At 41.1% G+C, this 18,850-nt stretch overlaps 1 protein-coding gene across 1 annotated transcript in view; it reads left to right on the forward strand.

The window, feature by feature from the left end:
- The window catches only part of VWA8 (von Willebrand factor A domain containing 8), a 376,045-nt gene that overhangs the window by 201,263 nt on the left and 155,932 nt on the right, over positions 1–18,850 (forward strand). Inside the window, exons 27-29 of the mRNA XM_018056795.1 lie at positions 10,759–10,867; positions 12,633–12,771; positions 16,588–16,787. Of these exons, the coding sequence (XP_017912284.1) occupies positions 10,759–10,867; positions 12,633–12,771; positions 16,588–16,787 (448 nt within the window). The remainder of the gene's footprint in view (positions 1–10,758; positions 10,868–12,632; positions 12,772–16,587; positions 16,788–18,850) is intronic.

Genomic DNA, 18,850 nt, shown 5'->3' on the forward strand with positions numbered 1-18,850 from the left:
TCTTAAAGCATATAAGTTGCTTTAAGCTAGGCATTTCTCTGGCATTTCAACAAAAGTAAGGAATAAACACATTAATACCAACACTTTGTATCTTTATGCATATGTTTAAATGTCATTATCCTTTACAGACTCATAGAAATGCTGTTGCTAGCCAGACTGCACATCTAAAAATGACTGCTATGTGTGACTGCACTTTTAAAGTGTCCCATAGCTGGTAAAGAAGCCCTATTGGAATCTTGAAATTACTCCTCTGATGTCTTGTTGATGTTTCTATTCTCTCTCTGCTTTCAAATGCTTTATTAAAAACTTTTGAACTTCACTTTTTCAAGTGAAATAAGGTAATTTGAATTAACTCAGTCTAAGATGATAGTAGCCAATACTTTTAATTAAATTTATTTAATAGGTTCACATTTTAAATAATTTAAAAACACTGTAGTAGCTGTTGATAGTAGTTGCCTTTGAGAGAGGCTCTGGAAAGGAAAAGGAAAGCCTTACTCTCTGTCCTAACAGAGTGTATTATTTCCTATAGTTTATTTTTTAAACGTCCCCAGACTCTCTGGGCCCTGGAATTTTCCCATTTGTTTTCTTATTTAAATAAAATAAAAATGTTAAAGATTTATTCTGAAATTGCTGTTTCTTGGGACCATGGCCTCCAGTACAGCAAAGCTTACACTGCCCTGCAGTACCTGCCCTGAGGATGTAACATTGACATCCTTACCAATGACAGATGAGAAATCAAGTTAACCAGGCATTGCTGTAGCAGTTCAACATAATATAAGTAGGTTTATGCACTGGTAGGGGCTTCCCCAGTGGCTCAGCAGTAAAAGAATCTGCCTGCCAGTGCAGAGCCACAGGAGATGCAGGTTTAATCCGGGGATCGGGAAGATCCCCTGGAGGAGAGCATGGCAGCCCACTCCAGTATTCTTTCCTGGAGAATCTCCATGGACAGACGGGCTGGAGGGTTACAGTTCATGGGACTGCAAAGAATCAGACACGACTAAAGCCACTTAAGTTTATTCTATGTAGAATCCTTTACTTAACACTACCATCCTCAAAATCACACTTAATAATCTAGTTAGCTTTAGCCAGATAATTATCAGTCACTCTGTATATGTGTGTCGCGTCTAAGTCATTACAAATTAAAGAGAGTTGGCTTCCATCTCCAGGCCAACAGCTCCTGTGTTCAGAGGTGGAGTGGATTACCCAGGGGAAAGGTAGGGTGTACTTTCTGTAGACCGGCCTCAGACAGATCTGGACAAACCCGGTTGGGGAGGTATTCAAGGGATCCAAACTTGAAATACTGGATTAAATAACCTTTAATGTCCCTCAAGCTCATAGATTCTGTGGCTCACTGCCCCTGGTTGAATTGGAAAGCTGAGCAAGTAGTCACTCTTTTCCCTTATGTCAGCAACCATTCACTACTTTATCAGCCAGTCTCACCGCATGTTTTCACAGAACTCCCAATGAAGGCAGCTGAGGCTGTTTTCCTGTTTATTGTAGGAGATGTTGACATCTCACTGCAGTGTGTGTTACAGGATCATGTTTCGTATTGATCTTTCTCTTTAGAGCAGTGCCTGGTGTACATATTTCAGACAGAACAGCTTCATCTACATTGAATGTCTCTTAAAAGGATATCTGTCTCGATGAAGACATAAACTTGTGTCAGGCGGGTGTACGCTCCTTGGTTCTGTCTCATCACAACAAAGATTTAGAGTGACGGACATTAAAGCCCTCGGCGTGTTACAGCTCTCAGGTCTTGGACAGACTGTGTTACAGCTCTCAGGTCTTGAACGGACTGTGTTATAGCTCTTAGACAAATCAGTGTTACAGCTCTATTTTATTTGGAAAATAGCAGGAAAATCCATCTTCGAGGTGTGAGGGAATGTTGACCCAAGGACACAAAGAGAAGAGCGCCCCAGCGCGTGGGAGAGAGAGAGGCCCCCAGCCCTTTGGCTCCTCTTTTTATATGTTTTTTCTCCCCTGGGCCTGCCTTATGTAAATTGGACTAGCCAGGAGTGGTGTTTGTTCTACCTGAGGTCCTCACTCCGGTCCTCGGACCTTCCTTTGTTCTATTTTCATGGGGTTTTCTCTTCCTTGTCTTTTAGCCACCGCCATTCTGGACTCCTGTTTCCGATTCTAACTACCTAACACCTGTATCTATCTTCTTCCACATAAAGACTTATCCTGTGTAACTGAAATATCAATGAGGCTGCTTCTTCTCTGACCAAGACTAACTGTGGGGTCTTCCAAGTACTGGAAGTGTTAGTTGCTCAGTCCTGTCTGACTCTTTGCAACCCCATGGACTATAGCCCACCAGACCCACCCCTGTCCATGGAATTCTCCAGGCAAGAATACTAGAGTGGGTTGCCATTCCCTTCTCCAGGGGATCTTCCTGACCCAAGGATCAAACCCGGGTCTCCTGCATTGCAGGCAGATTCTTTACTGTCTGAGCCACCAGGGAAGCCCCAAATACCGGGAGACATCAAAAAGAACATCCCCAACCAGGGTTCTCTTTAGAGTAATTTCATTAGGTTTATTTTTGACTGTAAGAGTGATTATCAGTTTACTATTTATCCCATTAAATTAAAAGACTCTCGATGTTTTGTGCTTCCCCTTCCATTTTCCAAATTATTATATGCTGTAATTGTCCTATTAAAGAGTTAGTTTTTACAAGTGAGTTCATTGTATTGATCACGAAGTTCTAAGGTATACAATTCTGTTCTTTGTGATGATTTACTTTCACTTTGTAAAAGAGCTCTTTAGTTTTCAAAAACAATACGATTTACATAACGACATCTGAGATGAGACGGTGATGCCATCACTGACTCAGTGGACAAGAGTTTGAGCAGACTCCGGGAGACAGAAAAGGACAGGGAAGCCTGGAGCACTGCAGTTGCTGCAGAGGTCACAAAGATTGAACATGACTAGCAACTGAATAAACAGTGACATCTCAGAGCTATTATAAGCAGAAGGGTGGTATTGGGTTTTATAGTTTCACAGTCCTTGCCCTTATTCTCTTGGTATATTTTGAAGTAGCTTCACAGTCATTTTATTAAAACTTGCTTTCACTTCCTTTATGGGGTTGCACAGAAAAATTTTAAAATGTAACCAATCTACATAGAAATTGTCAAGGTCTATGAATCTTCTTCAATACTCGTGTTCAGCAGTCTCACAGAATTATCCTTGATCCTTTAGGCATTTGTAAATGATCTCTGTCACCTGGCTGGGTAGAAATCCCGAATCCCAACCAGTTGGTAACTCTTTCAAACATACTGTCATCCTTTGTTGAGAGTTAGGTAGTCAAGATTCAGTGAGGGTGATCTGCTGTGGTGGTTTGCAACTTGCCATCAAGATGAGAAACAAGTAGGTGATGCTGTTGGCACTTGCATTGTAACTGAGCATTCATTCCTTTGGGCTTCCCTGGTGGCTCAGCAGTAACAAATCCACTTGCAGTGGAGGAGCCGAAGGAGATGTCATCAGGAAGAGCCCCTGGAGGAGGACCTGGCTACCCACTCCAGTATTCTTGCCTGAGGAATCCTTGGGACAGAGGAGACTGGTGGACTGCAGTCCATAGAGAGGCAAAAAGCCAGACCCGACTGAAGCAACTTAGCATGCAACATGCACACGTTCGTTCATCTAGCAAACACGATTGCACATTTGAAAAGTGAAAATGTTGCTCGCTTCAGTGCAGTTCAGTTCAGTTCAGTCGCTCAGTCATGTCTGACTCTGCAACCCCATGAATCGCAGCACGCCAGGCCTCCCTGTCCATCACCAGCTCCTAGAGTTCACTCAGGCTCACGTCCATCGAGTCGGTGATGCCATCCAGCCATCTCATCCTCTGTCGTCCCCTTCTCCTCCTGCCGCCAATCCCTCCCAGCATCAGAGTCTTTTCCAATGAGTCAACTCTTCGCATGAGGTGGCCAAAGTATTGGAGTTTCAGCTTCAGCATCAGTCCTTCCAAAGAAATCCCAGGGCTGATCTCCTTCAGAATGGACTGGTTGGATCTCCTTGCAGTCCAAGGGACTCTCAAGAGTCTTCTCCAACACCACAGTTCAAAAGCATCAATTCTTTGGTGCTCAGCTTTCTTCACAGTCCAACTCTCACATCCATACATGACCACTGGAAAAACCATAGCCTTGACTAGATGGACCTTAGTCAGCAAAGTAATGTCTCTGCTTTTGAATATGCTGTGTTGGTCGCTTAGTTGTGTCCAATTCTTTGCAACCCCGTGGACTGCCAGTACAGGAGACACAAGAGACTTCGGTTCAATCCCTGGGTCAGGAAGATCCCCTGGAATAGGAAATGGTAAACCTGCTCCAGTATTCTTGCCTGGAAAATTCCATGGATGGAGGACCCTGGCAGGCTACAGTCCATGGGCCCCAGAGAGTCAGACAGGACTGAGTGACTAAACAAACATACTCATTGAACATTTACTTGGTAAACACTAAATGAGGAGTCAAAAATCTAAAGGAGAAGAAGGCTCAGAATCTGCCTTCAAGGAGACCATAATCATCGGGGAAGCACTCGGGTAAAGAGTGTCTTGTGTTCTGACAAGAGCGAGCAAAGAGGTAGGGTTGCTGCCTTCTGCCCTAGGGGGAGATTCAAGGACAGTCACCAGGCTAAATCTTTACAGGACGAATAGGTGTTCTCCTGGCAAATAAAGGAGAGGAAAGAGCTTCAAGCAGACACAGTTTTACAGGGCATGCTGCATGGTGAGACTGAAAGAAGAGAGTTGAGGGAACCATAGAAGAATTTGAAGCCAGAGAGTAACCTGGTCTGATTCATAAATTAGAAAGACCCCTCTAAGTTTTCTAAAGATAGGAAAACTGAAAGCCGGAAGACCTGCCTATTGGGAAACAACTGCAGTGATTCCAGTGATGAACCGTGAGAGCTTACACTGTGGCAGTGGGGATAAAAAAGAGGGGCATGGGATGAGAGGTTTCCATAGCAGAATTGATGAATTCTAAGTGGCAGAGATTCAAGCGAGTAGGATGTACGCCTTACTTTCAATGAATTAGCAATCTTGAGGAAACATGTAAACTCTCAACCTTATTATGCAATGTTATATTCAAAGTGCTGCATTCACAGTAGGGTTTCTCGTCCTGTGAGTCCTTCTTGTAGGAAATAATAGTAGTTTGGGGGTTTTTTGTTTGTTTTCTGGGAAAATTTCCAACTGGGAGAGTTTCAGCCCCAGTCATTGTTGATGTGAATAACTAGAAAAGGAAAGAGTTTAAGATTTAAAAATACTAAGATGTGGTTGGTAAAGCAGATGGCAGGAAAAAAAGAAGTTTTTGCAGTGAAATTTGAAGAGAGTTGAGGGAAAGGAAACCCAAGCCCCAGACCTGTAGTCTCACAACTCCTGTGAAGAGGGAGAAAGAGATGTGTGGAGCTTGGTGACTACATCTCTTTAGCATGGAGTGACTCTGGGCAGCAGCGCTGACTCTACACAGTGTCAACCTGGATATGAGGGAGCTATCTGAGAAGTGTTAGCCAAGAAAGGCAAGTTTCTCCAGGTCTTGTTTTCATCTCATGCATCCAGATGACTTTTCATTTCTGTGACCACAGTAGGATCTTGGTGGCAGAGGTGCACAAATCTAAGTTGTAAACTGAAAACCATAATGTCTAAATGCAGAGCCAGACAGTGAGAGGAAAAACACATGTAATATTCGTGTACACATCATTTGCAGCAAAGCAAAATTTATTTCCCAGCAACATGCAAGACTGAGGAGAGGGAAATTCAGAAGTTTCTTGCAAACAAGGGAGGCTCACTGGGGGCAGTAGTACCCATTATTAATAGTTGAAAGTGTTTAAGGTGGCGTTTCTATTTTCATTATGTAGAGTGTTGACTTTTTATTTTAGAAAGGATAAATATTTGCAAGGGACTTCATGGATTCACTTCTGACCATGCTCTCTATCAGGCCTTAAATTTGAAAACTGCAGATACTATAGAACTCTATCCTAAGAGTTTCTAAGAGTTCCACATGTACAAATTTCCATGGAACCCTGGGAAAGAGATTCATTTTGCCCAGAAAGAAATGTGGGAGAAGGATGTAAGAGGGAGTGACATTTGAACTGGGCTTTAAGAGTGAAAAAGATTTCATCAAAGAGGCAATAGCAGAAAGGAGTTCTGGGCTGAAGTAAAACCCTCCTGGAAGCATGAAGATGCAGAGTATATGGAAGAACAGCAAGTAGCAATTCACAGTAACTAAGGCATATGCTCCAGCATTCTGGCCTGGAGAATTCCATGGACTATATAGTTCATGGGGTCTCAGAGAGTCGGACACGACTGAGCGACTTTCACTTCACTTCACCCAAGTGAAGAGTGAGAGGAAGGGTCAGAACCAAAGGTGGAAATAATTGTCAGGGTTTATTCTGTTAAAGGTTCCAGTAAACTCAATTGGATAGTCCTACTTACTTTTTGCCAAAGGTTAGATTTAAAACATTAGGAACAAGCGAGGCCCTCTAAAATTGGAGTTGTTCTTTCTCTTCTCAAAGATGGTAATAGTTGGTGAATTTTTGAGAGTTGGTGGAACTACCCTGAAGGGTTCCATTATTCCCATGAAAATTAGTAGTGCTTGTGGTAAGGAAATGTTTTAGGAATTGTTGATAATAGGTATGTCAACAACTTCCAATTGCATAATGCCCCTAGAAAGATCCAAATCTTTTTCATGTGTTTCTTTCATACTCCAGAAATAGTTTTGGCAAATGTTCAGAGAAAGCAGAAATTTGCCAGAACATACTCGTTAAAACCCCAGCTCACCTCTTTATGGAAACAATCTTGGACAAATCCTTTGTATGTCATTCAGACCCTCTAACTCGACTTTGGTGTCCATATGTATCATGTTATGAAATGTATGCATGCTTAAATTTTTTCCTTTCTGTAATTAGCCTAAGTGCTGCAATTTGACCTGAGTCATAATTTTGAAAGTCACCATTTCTTTTTTAGTTAAAACTTTTACTTCCAGATCTTTATTAATACTTCCACAAGGGATTAAGAAACATCACAACATATGAATTGAAGTACTTCAGTGTTTTAAAAAACATAAATTCATGAATGACACTGAAGATAAAAAGTGGTACTATTTATAAGTCTTAAGTTCATTGTCTTCTCCCTTAAAATCAAACCCAGATATCATTCCAGGAAGGACTTTAACAAAGTTAAACAATAGAAGTAACAGGATCTTAAAACTATGGAAAATACCATAGTTGTTTCAATCAAATCAGATATAACAACTTAAGTCTGGTTGGAGATGGATGACAGATTTCAGTAATGGTATAGGGCCGTTTGCTAACTGATTATTAGTTTAGAGTTACCCTTAAATTAATGTTGAATACATTTCAAATTCCAAAGCTTGTTCATGCATTCAATTATAATTCCCCTTGCCCCTAATTGGACTTTCCTGGTGGCTCAGATGGTAAAGAATCTGCCCACAATGCGGGAGAACCAGGTTCCATCCCTCGGGAAGATCCCCTGAAGAAGAGAATGGCTACCCACTCTAGTGTTCTTGCCTGGAGAATCCCATGGACAGAGGAGTCTGGCGGAGTATAGTCCATGGGGTTGCAAAGAGTCAGACACAACTGAAGCGACTTAGCATGCATGCAGTAACTTATTGAAGGGGAGAGAGTTAATAACCGTCAAATTTTTCCACAATGTATTGGGAAAATTTAGTAGTGGAAAATAAATGAGGGGCTTTGGTTTACCTCATTTGGCCACCCTAGAGCCCACAGGAAGTCTAGAAACACCTCCCGGTATTACTAAGAGGCAGATAGAATCAGTTTGATTAGGTAGCTTCAGAACACCCTGCATATGTGACTTTCAGTTGCAATTGTTAACACTAATAGCATCTTGTTACTTGATTTCAAAACAGATTCTGTATGGGGTACCTGAAGGTCCTTCCCATACTCTGCCAACCAAACAGCTAGTGCTATTTTTAAATGGAAGCAGGCAGTCTATAATTTCCATGACCGTTACTTAGAGTGAGTTGGCAAGTTCAAAGCAGCTTTCATGAATATTCCCTGGGGGTTGTCAGTAAAAATTGGAAGTCTAGTAAAGTTATTTTTTTCCCAAATGAATGAAGGTTTTGGTTTTATTTTGTTTTTAGCATCTGTATGATATTTTGTGAGATTATTAAAGGATATATCAGACCAGTTTTTTAGGCTTTATTTCAACCTATCAACCGAGCATAATTTTTATTAAGCAACGCTCCACCTCTGATTAGATTTCCAGATGTGTAACTGTTTCTGTTGTCTTCAAAGAGACAATTTGGGGTGGACATAGAGCTCCTTTTTATCAGCTTTCAAAAAGCAATTTTGTCTACCAGGCACCTATTCTACTGATGTGGCCTGGCACATCTTTGCGACCCCATGGACTGTAGCCCACCAGGCTCCTCTGTCCATGGAATTTTCCCGGCAAGAATACTGGAATGGGTTGCCATTTCCTTCTCCAGGGGATCTTCCCAACCCAGGGATCAAACAAACCTGTGTCTGCTGTGTCTCCTGCATTGGTAGGTGGGTTCTTTACCAGCTAAGCCACCAGGGAAGCCCCTTCTGTTGATAGGTGTAGATAATTTTATTATGACTATTTATATTCACTCCAGAACCAAAGGTTAGGCAAGATCTACCACTGATACTTCACTCTCTAAAATGGGCATCAGAGACTCCCCGAGTCCTTAGAAGAAACCAGAATCTTACAGATTATTGCCTTCATTTCACAAAGGAAAAAAATTAACACTCAGAGAAGTTATCTAACTTTTCTTCCACAAGTCTGCAGAGCTAGTTAGTAAAAGAACTAGCACTCGAAGGCACTAAATCTACACTGGAAAGAAATTAGCTGTATCTCCTTCCTTTGCTTTCTGCTGTTTTTAGAGATCTGATTCCCCTTTGGTGAGCTGCTGAGGGCAGTGAATACTGTTCGTTCCCTAAACAAGCAGAGAGAGATTCTAGTATACAAGGTCTTTCCTTTTGACATGGGAAGGTGTTTTATTGCCTCAAGAGAGAACAGTTATAGTAAATCCCCTAACCCAGTGCCTCTTCCACCTCATTAGTGGTAAAAACAAAAAAGGGAAATAAGTGATGACCAATCAGGATAATTGTCCACGTACTTAAAATGTATTTTAAATGATACAAAGATCAAATATACAAAGATACAAATGATACAAATGATATGATGGATACAAAGCATATATGCCCTTTTGGATGATTTATGTTATGATTGATTTCAATGTAAATTTCTTTTAGATTTCCTTCCTGTGGTGTTGAACATTAGCATTTCAAAGGACAAAAGTCATATTCCACCAGAATACTTGGTTTCACTATTCTATGCAAAAAAAAAATCTAAGCCTTCCATGGTCTTATTAAGCACATGGAGATATTTTGTCAGACTTAACTCTTTTACTCAAAATAAAGTGATTTTCTAAATATCAGTATGTACTCTTTTAATGATCATGAAGCTTATTTCAAGCATTCATTTCAATTTTTAGTCATAGTATGCATTACTTTTGAAGAACTTTTAACCCTGAATCATTTTTGGTCTTCACTTACCATGGAATAAGAAATTCATAATGAATTAAATGACAAATTAATGGTTTCTTTTGTAAAGATTCCAAAAAAATTAGTATGATTAAAAAGGAAAGGCTTTATTCTAAAAAAATTTATCTGTGGTTTTGTCCTTTAGTGTTGCCATATTTGTTTTTGCAAGTTATTTTATTTAAAAGTACCTTTAGATAAAATGGACTCTAAACATAGAATAATTCCATTAGAAGTCAGCATAATAGCTCCCATGGTAGGGGTAATGACTGAAATAGCCCAAGGGAGTTTCTGAGTGTTGGTGATGCTTGAGTGCTGGACACTTAGGTGTGCTCAGGAGTAAGTGGCACGTTTGTGTGAATGTTTCTGTAGGTATTTTATGTCAGTTCTAAGTAAAAAAAAAGATTAAAGTGCTAAAGTAGGTCCTATGAAAATTGCCCTGTACAACTTACAAACATGTGACCTGTAGAATTCTGGTGGTGGTGTTTAGTCCCTGAGTCGTGTCTGACTCTTTGTGATGCCATGGTCTGGGGCCCACCAGGTTCCTCTGTCCATGGGATTTCCCAGGCAAGAGTGCTGTAGTGGTTTGCCGTTTCCTTCTCCAGGGAATCTTCCTGACCCAGGGATCAAACTCACATCTCCCGCATTGACAGGCAGATTCTTTACCACTGAGCCACCTGGAAATCCCTGTAGTATTCTGTACTACTTATTATTTGATTTCAAATTTAAGAGAATAGAATGAAAAAAAAACTGATGAATTGCTCCATTTTTCCCCTAAGTCCTTTCTATTACTCCAAAAAGAATTTAGATGTTAAATTACTAAGTATTTACCAATTCAGGGAAAAAATACTTAAACATTAATTATATTTGTCATTATGGTAAAAACAGAGTAGGACGTTACCTTCTGAGTTTCTGAAATGTGAATTCTTTTCTTTTTCAGGTATATTTTAAACATCCTATTAAAGACTATCTTTTAATAAAATGAAGTAGAACTCACTTTGAAGTAAAGTATTCTTCAGATTTATTTATGTGATCAGTAATACATGGCAACCCACTCCAGTATTCTGGCTTGGAGAATTCCATGGACAGAGGAGTCTGGCAGGCTACAGTCCATAGGCTCATAAAGAGTTGGACATGACTGAGCGACTAAACACTTTCAATGCATGGTTCTTATTTTTTCCTGTGACTTGGAAACAAGGAGAAATGTTTACTCTTCAAATTAATCTTTGACAGGTTGCCTCTGCCGGAGCAGACCTTCATGGGCTACTGGACAATTGGTCAGTCAAGAAATGGAATGCAAAAACTGCTGTGTCCAGCAGAAACTCATCATATAGATATTAAGGTTGATATCATTATTTCTTCATTAGAATATTGAATGTTATCTGTTTTTCAGTGTCTTCCCCAGAGGAAAATCTATTCAATCTTAGAGATGACTTATTCTGATGTTATTTCAGAATAGATTTAGCCTCTTCTGTGATTCTCAAGCGAGTCTGGCCTCTGAGGGTCATGATATAGGTAATGGCTAGTGATTGGTAGAGTTCCTAAGAGCTAATCTGTATTTCAGGAAAGTCAGGTCGGACAGTTACTCCATTATGTTTGTTTTCAAGATAAAAAGGCAAAGAAATATCAATCACTAGTTGCAGTAGCAGTCCCGCTAGGTTTGACTGGGGAATTAGCTGCTTATAAAATCAATAGAAAGGACAAGGGGCCACCACTGGACTTTTGGTTTCAGGATCAGTGTTTTTGCTTCTGCACAGTTAAGACCGGACTAGCAAACTTTTCCTGTAAGGGGCTGGATAGTGGTGGCTCAGTGGGAAAGAACCCACCTACCAGTGCAGAAGACATTAGAGACCCGGGTTTGATCCCTGCTCCAGGAAGACCCCCTACAGCAGGAAATGGCAACGCACTCCAGTATTCTTGCCTGGAAAATTCCAAGGACAGAGGAGCCTGACTGGCTACAGTCCATAAGCTTGCAAAGAATCGAACATGACTGAGCAACTGAGCACACACACACACACACACACACACACACACACGAGTAAATATTTTAGGCATGGTGGCCATACAGATTCTGTCACAGCTACTCAACTTTGCCATGGTAGCACAAAAGCAGGCTCAGGCAGTACATTAACAAATGAGTGACACTGTGTCCTAGTAAACCTTTATTGACACAGTCAGGGAGTGGATCAGACTTGACCTGTGAGCTAGTTTGAGCCCTTGTAGTAGAGCACAGACCCTGACTGCTCGTATTTGTCAGACTCTCCTTGTCCGCACTGACTGTGGGAGGACAGCTTCTGCTGCTCATCTGCCTTACAGATCTCATGCAAGCGCATTGAATTGGCAGAAGCTAAATCGTATCCAGAATGCTTGCTGCAAAGGAGTACAAGAAACGTAGTATTTAGTCATCTAGCTCCTCAGATACAGTCTAGACAGAAGGAGTAATAGCACCCATGAATGTGTGCATGCTCAGTCACTCCGTTGTGTCTGACTCTTTGTGACCCCATGGACTGTATAGCCCACCAGGCTCCTCTGTCCATGGAATTTTCCTGGCAAGAATACTGGAGTGTCTTGCCACTTCCTACTCCAAGGGATCTTCTTAACCCAGGGATCAAACCCAAGTCTCCTGCACCTCCTGTATTGACAGGTGGATTCTGTTACCACTACACCACCTGGGAAGCCCCAGCTGCCACAATAGTCAATATCTGACCCAAAAAGTTTTGATTAATTAAGGACTGTAAGGGCATGCAAATCAACTGTATTTAAAAAGTTATTCTCCTGGTTTGGACAGCTCTGGGTCCCCATACTTGGAGTTCAAAACTTGCAGTTGGTTTAGGAAAGAGTAAAGTAATGAGAACTCTTATGGGATTTTATATCTGATATATTTTCTTAATAAAAAGAAAATGAGAAATTAAATACAATAGTGCATGTGAAAGCCTTTATAAATGCAACTATATGGTATTATTATTGTCATAAGTATCATGCGAAGAGGTATGTCAAGATAGTGAGTATTTGAATTGAAAATCTTAGTTTGGAAGAACTCTAGCTTTTCTACATTTTTATAACTACCCAAATATCTTATTGCAGATAACTACTTTTTTTTAAAATAGGGTCCAGCACTTATACACATACAGGAGTATCCAATAGAAAGACATGAAGGAAGATCCCAAACCTTTACTGAAGAATGTAGCTCCTGGAGGTTACCATTGGATGAAATGAACTTAATCTGTGATGTCGCTACAACACATGGTATGCCAGTTTATTCTTTTGATTTTTCCTTCCTGCACTGATTTTTTTAAAAGCCGGATCAAAATAATCTTTAGACTTCAAGAAGTCTATGCTAGACTCAGTAACTGTGCCATTCTTGGATTGGATAGCAATTATGTGTAATTTAGATCTAATTTCCTATAACAACCTAAGAAAATACTATTGTGGAATCCACATAAGCATGGCTGAGTTTATATGCATGCCTGTTTCTCATTACAATTGTAGCACAAAGTTAAACTCACCCCGGGCTCATGCTAAAAATAGAAGGGGGAAACAAAAAGGAAAAACACTGGATTTTTTTGGCTGGGATTCCAGTTTGGTGATTACATGTATTCTGAAAGCAGGGTTGGAGGATTTGCAGTCATTAAACCTCTCATTGTAAAGAATGGCAAATGAGGATGTGAATTTTTGGCATCTGCATGTCTGAACTGTTGCCATTACCTACTGATTCATGCAGTGTGTCCTGGGTACTTTTTGGCAGAAGTTTTCAATTGATGGCAGTTACTAAGGTGACATCAACAGATGTGATGACAGGGGGAAGGGAGAGGGTCACTAACTTATCTACAATGGGGATTATTCAGGCAAAAATTAGGAAGCAAGCTTTTGTTTGTGTACATTCTGTCGATGTTTGTTCCTAAAATCAGCTATGTTGAGTAAAAATATGTGCTTTTAAAATGTACAGGGTTTTTCTTGGTAACAAACTGGTGTTCCTGTTAAGATATTTTACATTCACTGTGTGTTGGGTTTATTCGTCACTTAGTCGTGTCTGACTCTTTGTGACCCCATGATCATATGTGACCCTCCAGTTTCCTCTGTCCATGGAGTTCTCTGGACAAGAATACTGGAATGGGTTGCCATTTCCTTCTCCAAGGGATCTTCCTACCCAGGGATCGAACTCCAGTCTCCTACACTGCAAGTGGATTCTCTACTGACTGAGCCATCCGGGAAGCCCTGTTATGTAGAGAATAATATGAATGTAGAAAGTGAAGAGGAACCAAAGAGCCTCTTGATGAAAGTGAAAGAGGAGAGTGAAAAAGTTGGCTTAAAGCTCAACATTCAGAAAACTAAGATCATGGCATCCGGTCCCATCACTTCATGGCAAATAGATGGGGAAACAGTGACAGACTTTATTTTGGGGGGCTTCAAAATCACTGCAGATGGTGATTGCAGCCATGAAATTAAAAGACACTTACTCCTGTGAAGGAAAGTTATGACCAACCTAGACAGCATATTAAAAAGCAGAGACATTACCTTGCTAACAAAGGTCCGTCTAGTCAAGGCCATGGTTTTTCCAGTAGTCATGTGTGGATGTGAGAGTTGGACTGTGAAGAAAGCTGAGCACCGAAGAACTGATGCTTTTGAACTGTGGTGTTGGAGAAGACTCCTGAGAGTCCCTTGGACTGCAAGGATATCCAACCAGTCCATCCTAAAGGAGATCAGTCCTGGGTGTTCATTGGAGGGACTGATGCTGAAGCTGAAACTCTAATACTTTGGCCACTTGATGCAAAGAACTGACTCATTGGAAAAGACCCTGATGCTGGGAAAGATTGAAGGCAGGAGGAAAAGGGGACAACAGAGGATGAGATGGATGGCATCACCAACTTGACGGACATGAGTTTGGGTAAACTCTGAGAGTGGATGGTGGAACAGGGAGGCCTGGCATGCTGCAGTCCATGGGGTTGCAAAAAGTTGGACACGACTGAGCGACTGAACTGAACTGAACGGAAAATGTCTTAATAACAACACCAATCCCTCACATAATTTAACCAACAAAAACCCTGTACATTTTAGAAGCACATATTTTTACTCAACATAGCTAAAGTTGGGAACAAACATCCACAGAACGTACATGAGTAGAGAATACGTATAGGTCTTACTGATAAAGTTTGAACTTTGGCTCTTGTCTCATTTTTAGAGATTGTAAATAAGTATGCTGTGAACCTCTGCCTCATGTCTGTGACAGGGGTCGTTAAACCTTGTCACAGTCTCACAGTTCTTCTCAATACAGCATTCCAGGCAGCCACGGCCAGCTGGTCAGAACTGGTCCTTAAAAGTGAAGCTCATTTGCTGTCCCTCACATAATTTAACCCTCTGTTTCAGTACTGTCCACATTTGCAAACTGGGCCTTCGTGTTGTTTTTTTAAATCTCTTTGTTTTTTTGCCTATTTTGTATTTGGGAGAGAAAAGATTTTCTTGGGTCTCTTAGAATCAGTTAGTTAGATAGATAGATATGTTTGAGCCACAGGCCAAACAGTACTTAATGCTCTAATAAGAGAGGACAATTGATGTTTATGAAGTATATTTCTATTAATACTTTTATTATATTTCCTAATTCCCTATGCTGTATACAGAGTTGCTCAATAAATATTGAATTGAATTTATTTGTGTGGATAGACACATTAAAAACATTCTTAAATTATAAGTTATGTGATTCTGATATTTGGAACTGTACTACATACATAGTTCACAGTGTCTCCTAAATAATGCTGTTCTCTGATCTTCTGCTGACTTGTGTTTCTTATCATGTTAGCTTATCTGTTTAATTTATCTTTATATATATTTGGTCTTTATGTGTACACGTTGCATACACACATACATGCATTATATTTTTTTTCCTGAAATTTCCAACATAGTCCCGCATATCTCATTATCGTAGCTTATACCTTAGTTTGGGGTTCAGAAAATATGACCACTTGTAAATAGATACCTGGATGATGAGTGATATTAATAGTGATTATTATACAGAAGCAGCTTAATCCCTTGCTTTAGGGTGCCTGGAAATAGAGATTATGGTTAATAGTCTAGAACCTGGGTACTCAAAGGGATGCCCTCAAGCCTAGAGCAGTGACATTTCCTGGGTTCTCACTGGAAAGGCAGAGTGAAACCCCACCCCAAAGCCCCTGCCTCAAGCCTAGAGCAGGGACATTTCCTGGGAGCTCATTGGAAAGGCAGAGTGAAACCCCACCCCAGAGCCCCTCAGTCAGAATCTGCACTTTCATTAGATCCCCAGGTGATTCACACACACTTGAAAGTTGAAGAAGCACTGAAATAGAATTCAGAAAAGGGGCCTAGTCAAGTACTTGATTGAAGACAGGTTTTGTAATAATAAAAATACACAAATATGAAAAAAGGTAATTTGGAAAATAAGATCCATAAAGCTAAGAATCAAAAAATGGAAATACTTATTTACTTGAAAAGCCTAAAGATCTACTAAACTGGGAAATACCAGATTAGCAGACGGAAGATGTTGACCAGCTGTTATCCATCTGAGCCAATAATAAAATAAGAGGAAACAGACTTTTATTGAAGTACAAAATACTTTCATAGAAGGAAGAATTTCCTGACATTGAGGAGTGTTAAATATGTAATGGTGTTGCTGTGGAATGTTATGGAATTATTTGGAGAACAAATAGATACTTACTTCCTGGAGTATATAGGCATGGTCCCATCTATTAATACACTTAGAAAGAAGAAAGTGTTAGTCGCTCAGTTGTGTCCTACTCTTTGCAATCCCATGGACTATCCCACCAGGCTCCTCTGTCTATGGGATTCTTCAGGCAAGAATACTGGAGTAGGTTGCCATTCCCTTCTCCAAAACACTTAGAGCAGGTATGAGATTGCTTCTCCCAGTGCTCATTGACCAATCCATGCGCAGGTCATCTGCTGAGTTCTGATTGTATGCTGTCTTATGATTCAGTTTTCACTGGACCTTTTTGGACCAAGCAGAAAAATCTACTGCAGAATAGAATTAACTCTGTTTTGTTTTTTTGCCTTTTTTTTTTTTTTTTGTCATTTCAGAAAATGAGGAAAATATTCTCTATGTAGTTGCATGCAATCCCGTGTCCTTATACTTTATGAATATGACTGGGAAAAGCGGTCACTTTGTGGACCTTTTCGACATCTTCCCGAGAACGGCCAGTGGAATCTGGCACCCATTTGTGACGGTGGCACCGCTGGGAAATCCCCTAAAGGGTCAAGTGGTTCTCCATGAGCAGCAGGTAATGATGTGGCCTCATTATACCACGAATGAGTTACGTGAGGGACAGGCAAGAATGTTTTCCAGCCTATCACTAAAAGTGTGTGCTTTCATAAAGACCGAGGAGAGGGGCTGCAGGAAGGAGTCGGGAGTTGTATGTTATCAGTACCACAAGGCAGGCTAACGCCTTCCTCTCTGGGGGTCTTCAACATGGGCTTTATTCTTTGAAACATGTTGAGTGAGGGTTTCCTAACCTCAGTACTAATGACATTTGAGGCTGGATAGTTCATTGTTGGGGGCTTTCTTGGTGGCTCAGCAGTAAAGAATCCGCCTGCAGTGCAGGAGATGTAAGAGATAGGGGTTCAATCCCTGGGTAGGAAAGGCCCCCTGGAGGAGGGCATGGCAACCCGCTCCAGTATTCTTGCCTGGACAATGCTGTGGACAGAGGAGCCTGGTGGACTGCAGTCCATGAGGTCACAAGAGTCTACACGACTGAAGTGACTGAGCAACAGCCGCAGCGGTTCATTGCTATGAAGTTTGCCTTCTCTGTGGGGAGACAGACAGCAAGGAAGCCAACAAATAAACATGCCAGTTTCAAGCAGTGATGACTGCTGTACAGTTCATGGGATCCCAAGAGAGTCAGACACAATTTAGCGACTAAACAACAACAAGAAAAAACGTCCTAGGGAAAGATGGGGGTAGGGTGGGAGGAGCTGGAAGAATGAATAGTACCCAAGAGTGCTAAGATAGCTCCCCTGAGGAGATGACACATGCTCTGAAACCCAAAAGGCATTCTTTATGTGGAGACAGCTATGTAACTATACTGAATGGAATTGTCTCAGTTCAGGGGTCTCCAACCTCCAGGATCTAATACCTGATGATCTGAGGTGGAGCTGATGTAATAATAATAGACATAAAGTGCACAATAAATGCAACGTGCTTGAATCATCCTGACATCCACCCCATCCCCCATCCATGAAAAAATTGTCTTCCACAAAACTGGACCCTGGTGCCAAAAAGGTCGGGGACCACTCTCTTAGTCTGTTTCGGCTGCTGTGATGTAGGCACCATAGACAAGCTAGCTTATAAACAGCAGGCATGCATTTCTCACAGTTCTGCAGCCTGGCAAGTCTAAGATCAAGGTGACTGCAAGTTCGGGATCTGGTGAAACCCTACTTCCTAGGTAGCTGTCTTTTCCCTGTGACCTCTCATGGCAGAAGTAGCAGGGCTCACATCCATATGTCTTTTGTAAGGGCACTAATCCCATTCATAAAGTCAAAAAGGGCATTCATCATGCCAAAAAGGATGCAACTTAGTGACTAAACAACAACAAATAATCTATGCTATCCAATAGAAAGGAGCACAATGCTTTTATAGGCCTGTTACCCACCTGGTAGCTACCAAATTGTGTGTGTGTGTGTGTGTGTGTGTGTGTTCAGTCATTTTAGTTGTTTCTGACTCTTTGTGACCCTGTGGACTGTAGCCCTCCAGGCTCCTTATCCATGGGATTCTCCAGAAAAGAATACTGGAGTGGGTTGCCATTTCCTTCTTCCCAACCCACGGAATCTTCCCACCCCAGGGATCGAACCCACGTCTCCTGTGTCTCCTGCAATGCAGGCAGATTCTTTACCACTGAGCCACCAGGGAAGCTCACCAAATAGTACACTAAGCATATTATTCATTCATCAAATAAGTATCATGTGCTTACTCTTAGGGATACTTCCATAAACAAAACAAAAGTCCTTCTTCTGAGAAGCTTGTATTCTGGTGCAGAAAGATAGACAATAAGCACAATAAATAGTTACAACTTAAATTAGACGATGAGAAACAAGGGAGAGTAAAATAGAAGGAAGACTGCCATTTAAAGCAGGGCAGGGCAGGGGTCGCCTGACTGAGAAAGTGATATTTAAGTGGATTTGATAGCGTTGAGGGAGAAAAGAGATATTGGGAAGCAGAGAGTTCCTATGGAAAGGGAATTATAAATTCAAAGACCCAGAGGCTGGAATATGCCTTTGGATCTTTAAAGAAGTGTGGTGGGGAAGATTGAATGAAGGCCAGAGTATAAAGAGGCGAGGCCAAGAGGTC

Source organism: Capra hircus, chromosome 12, assembly GCF_001704415.2.
Source record: "Capra hircus breed San Clemente chromosome 12, ASM170441v1, whole genome shotgun sequence".
Taxonomy (NCBI): Eukaryota; Metazoa; Chordata; class Mammalia; order Artiodactyla; family Bovidae; genus Capra; species Capra hircus.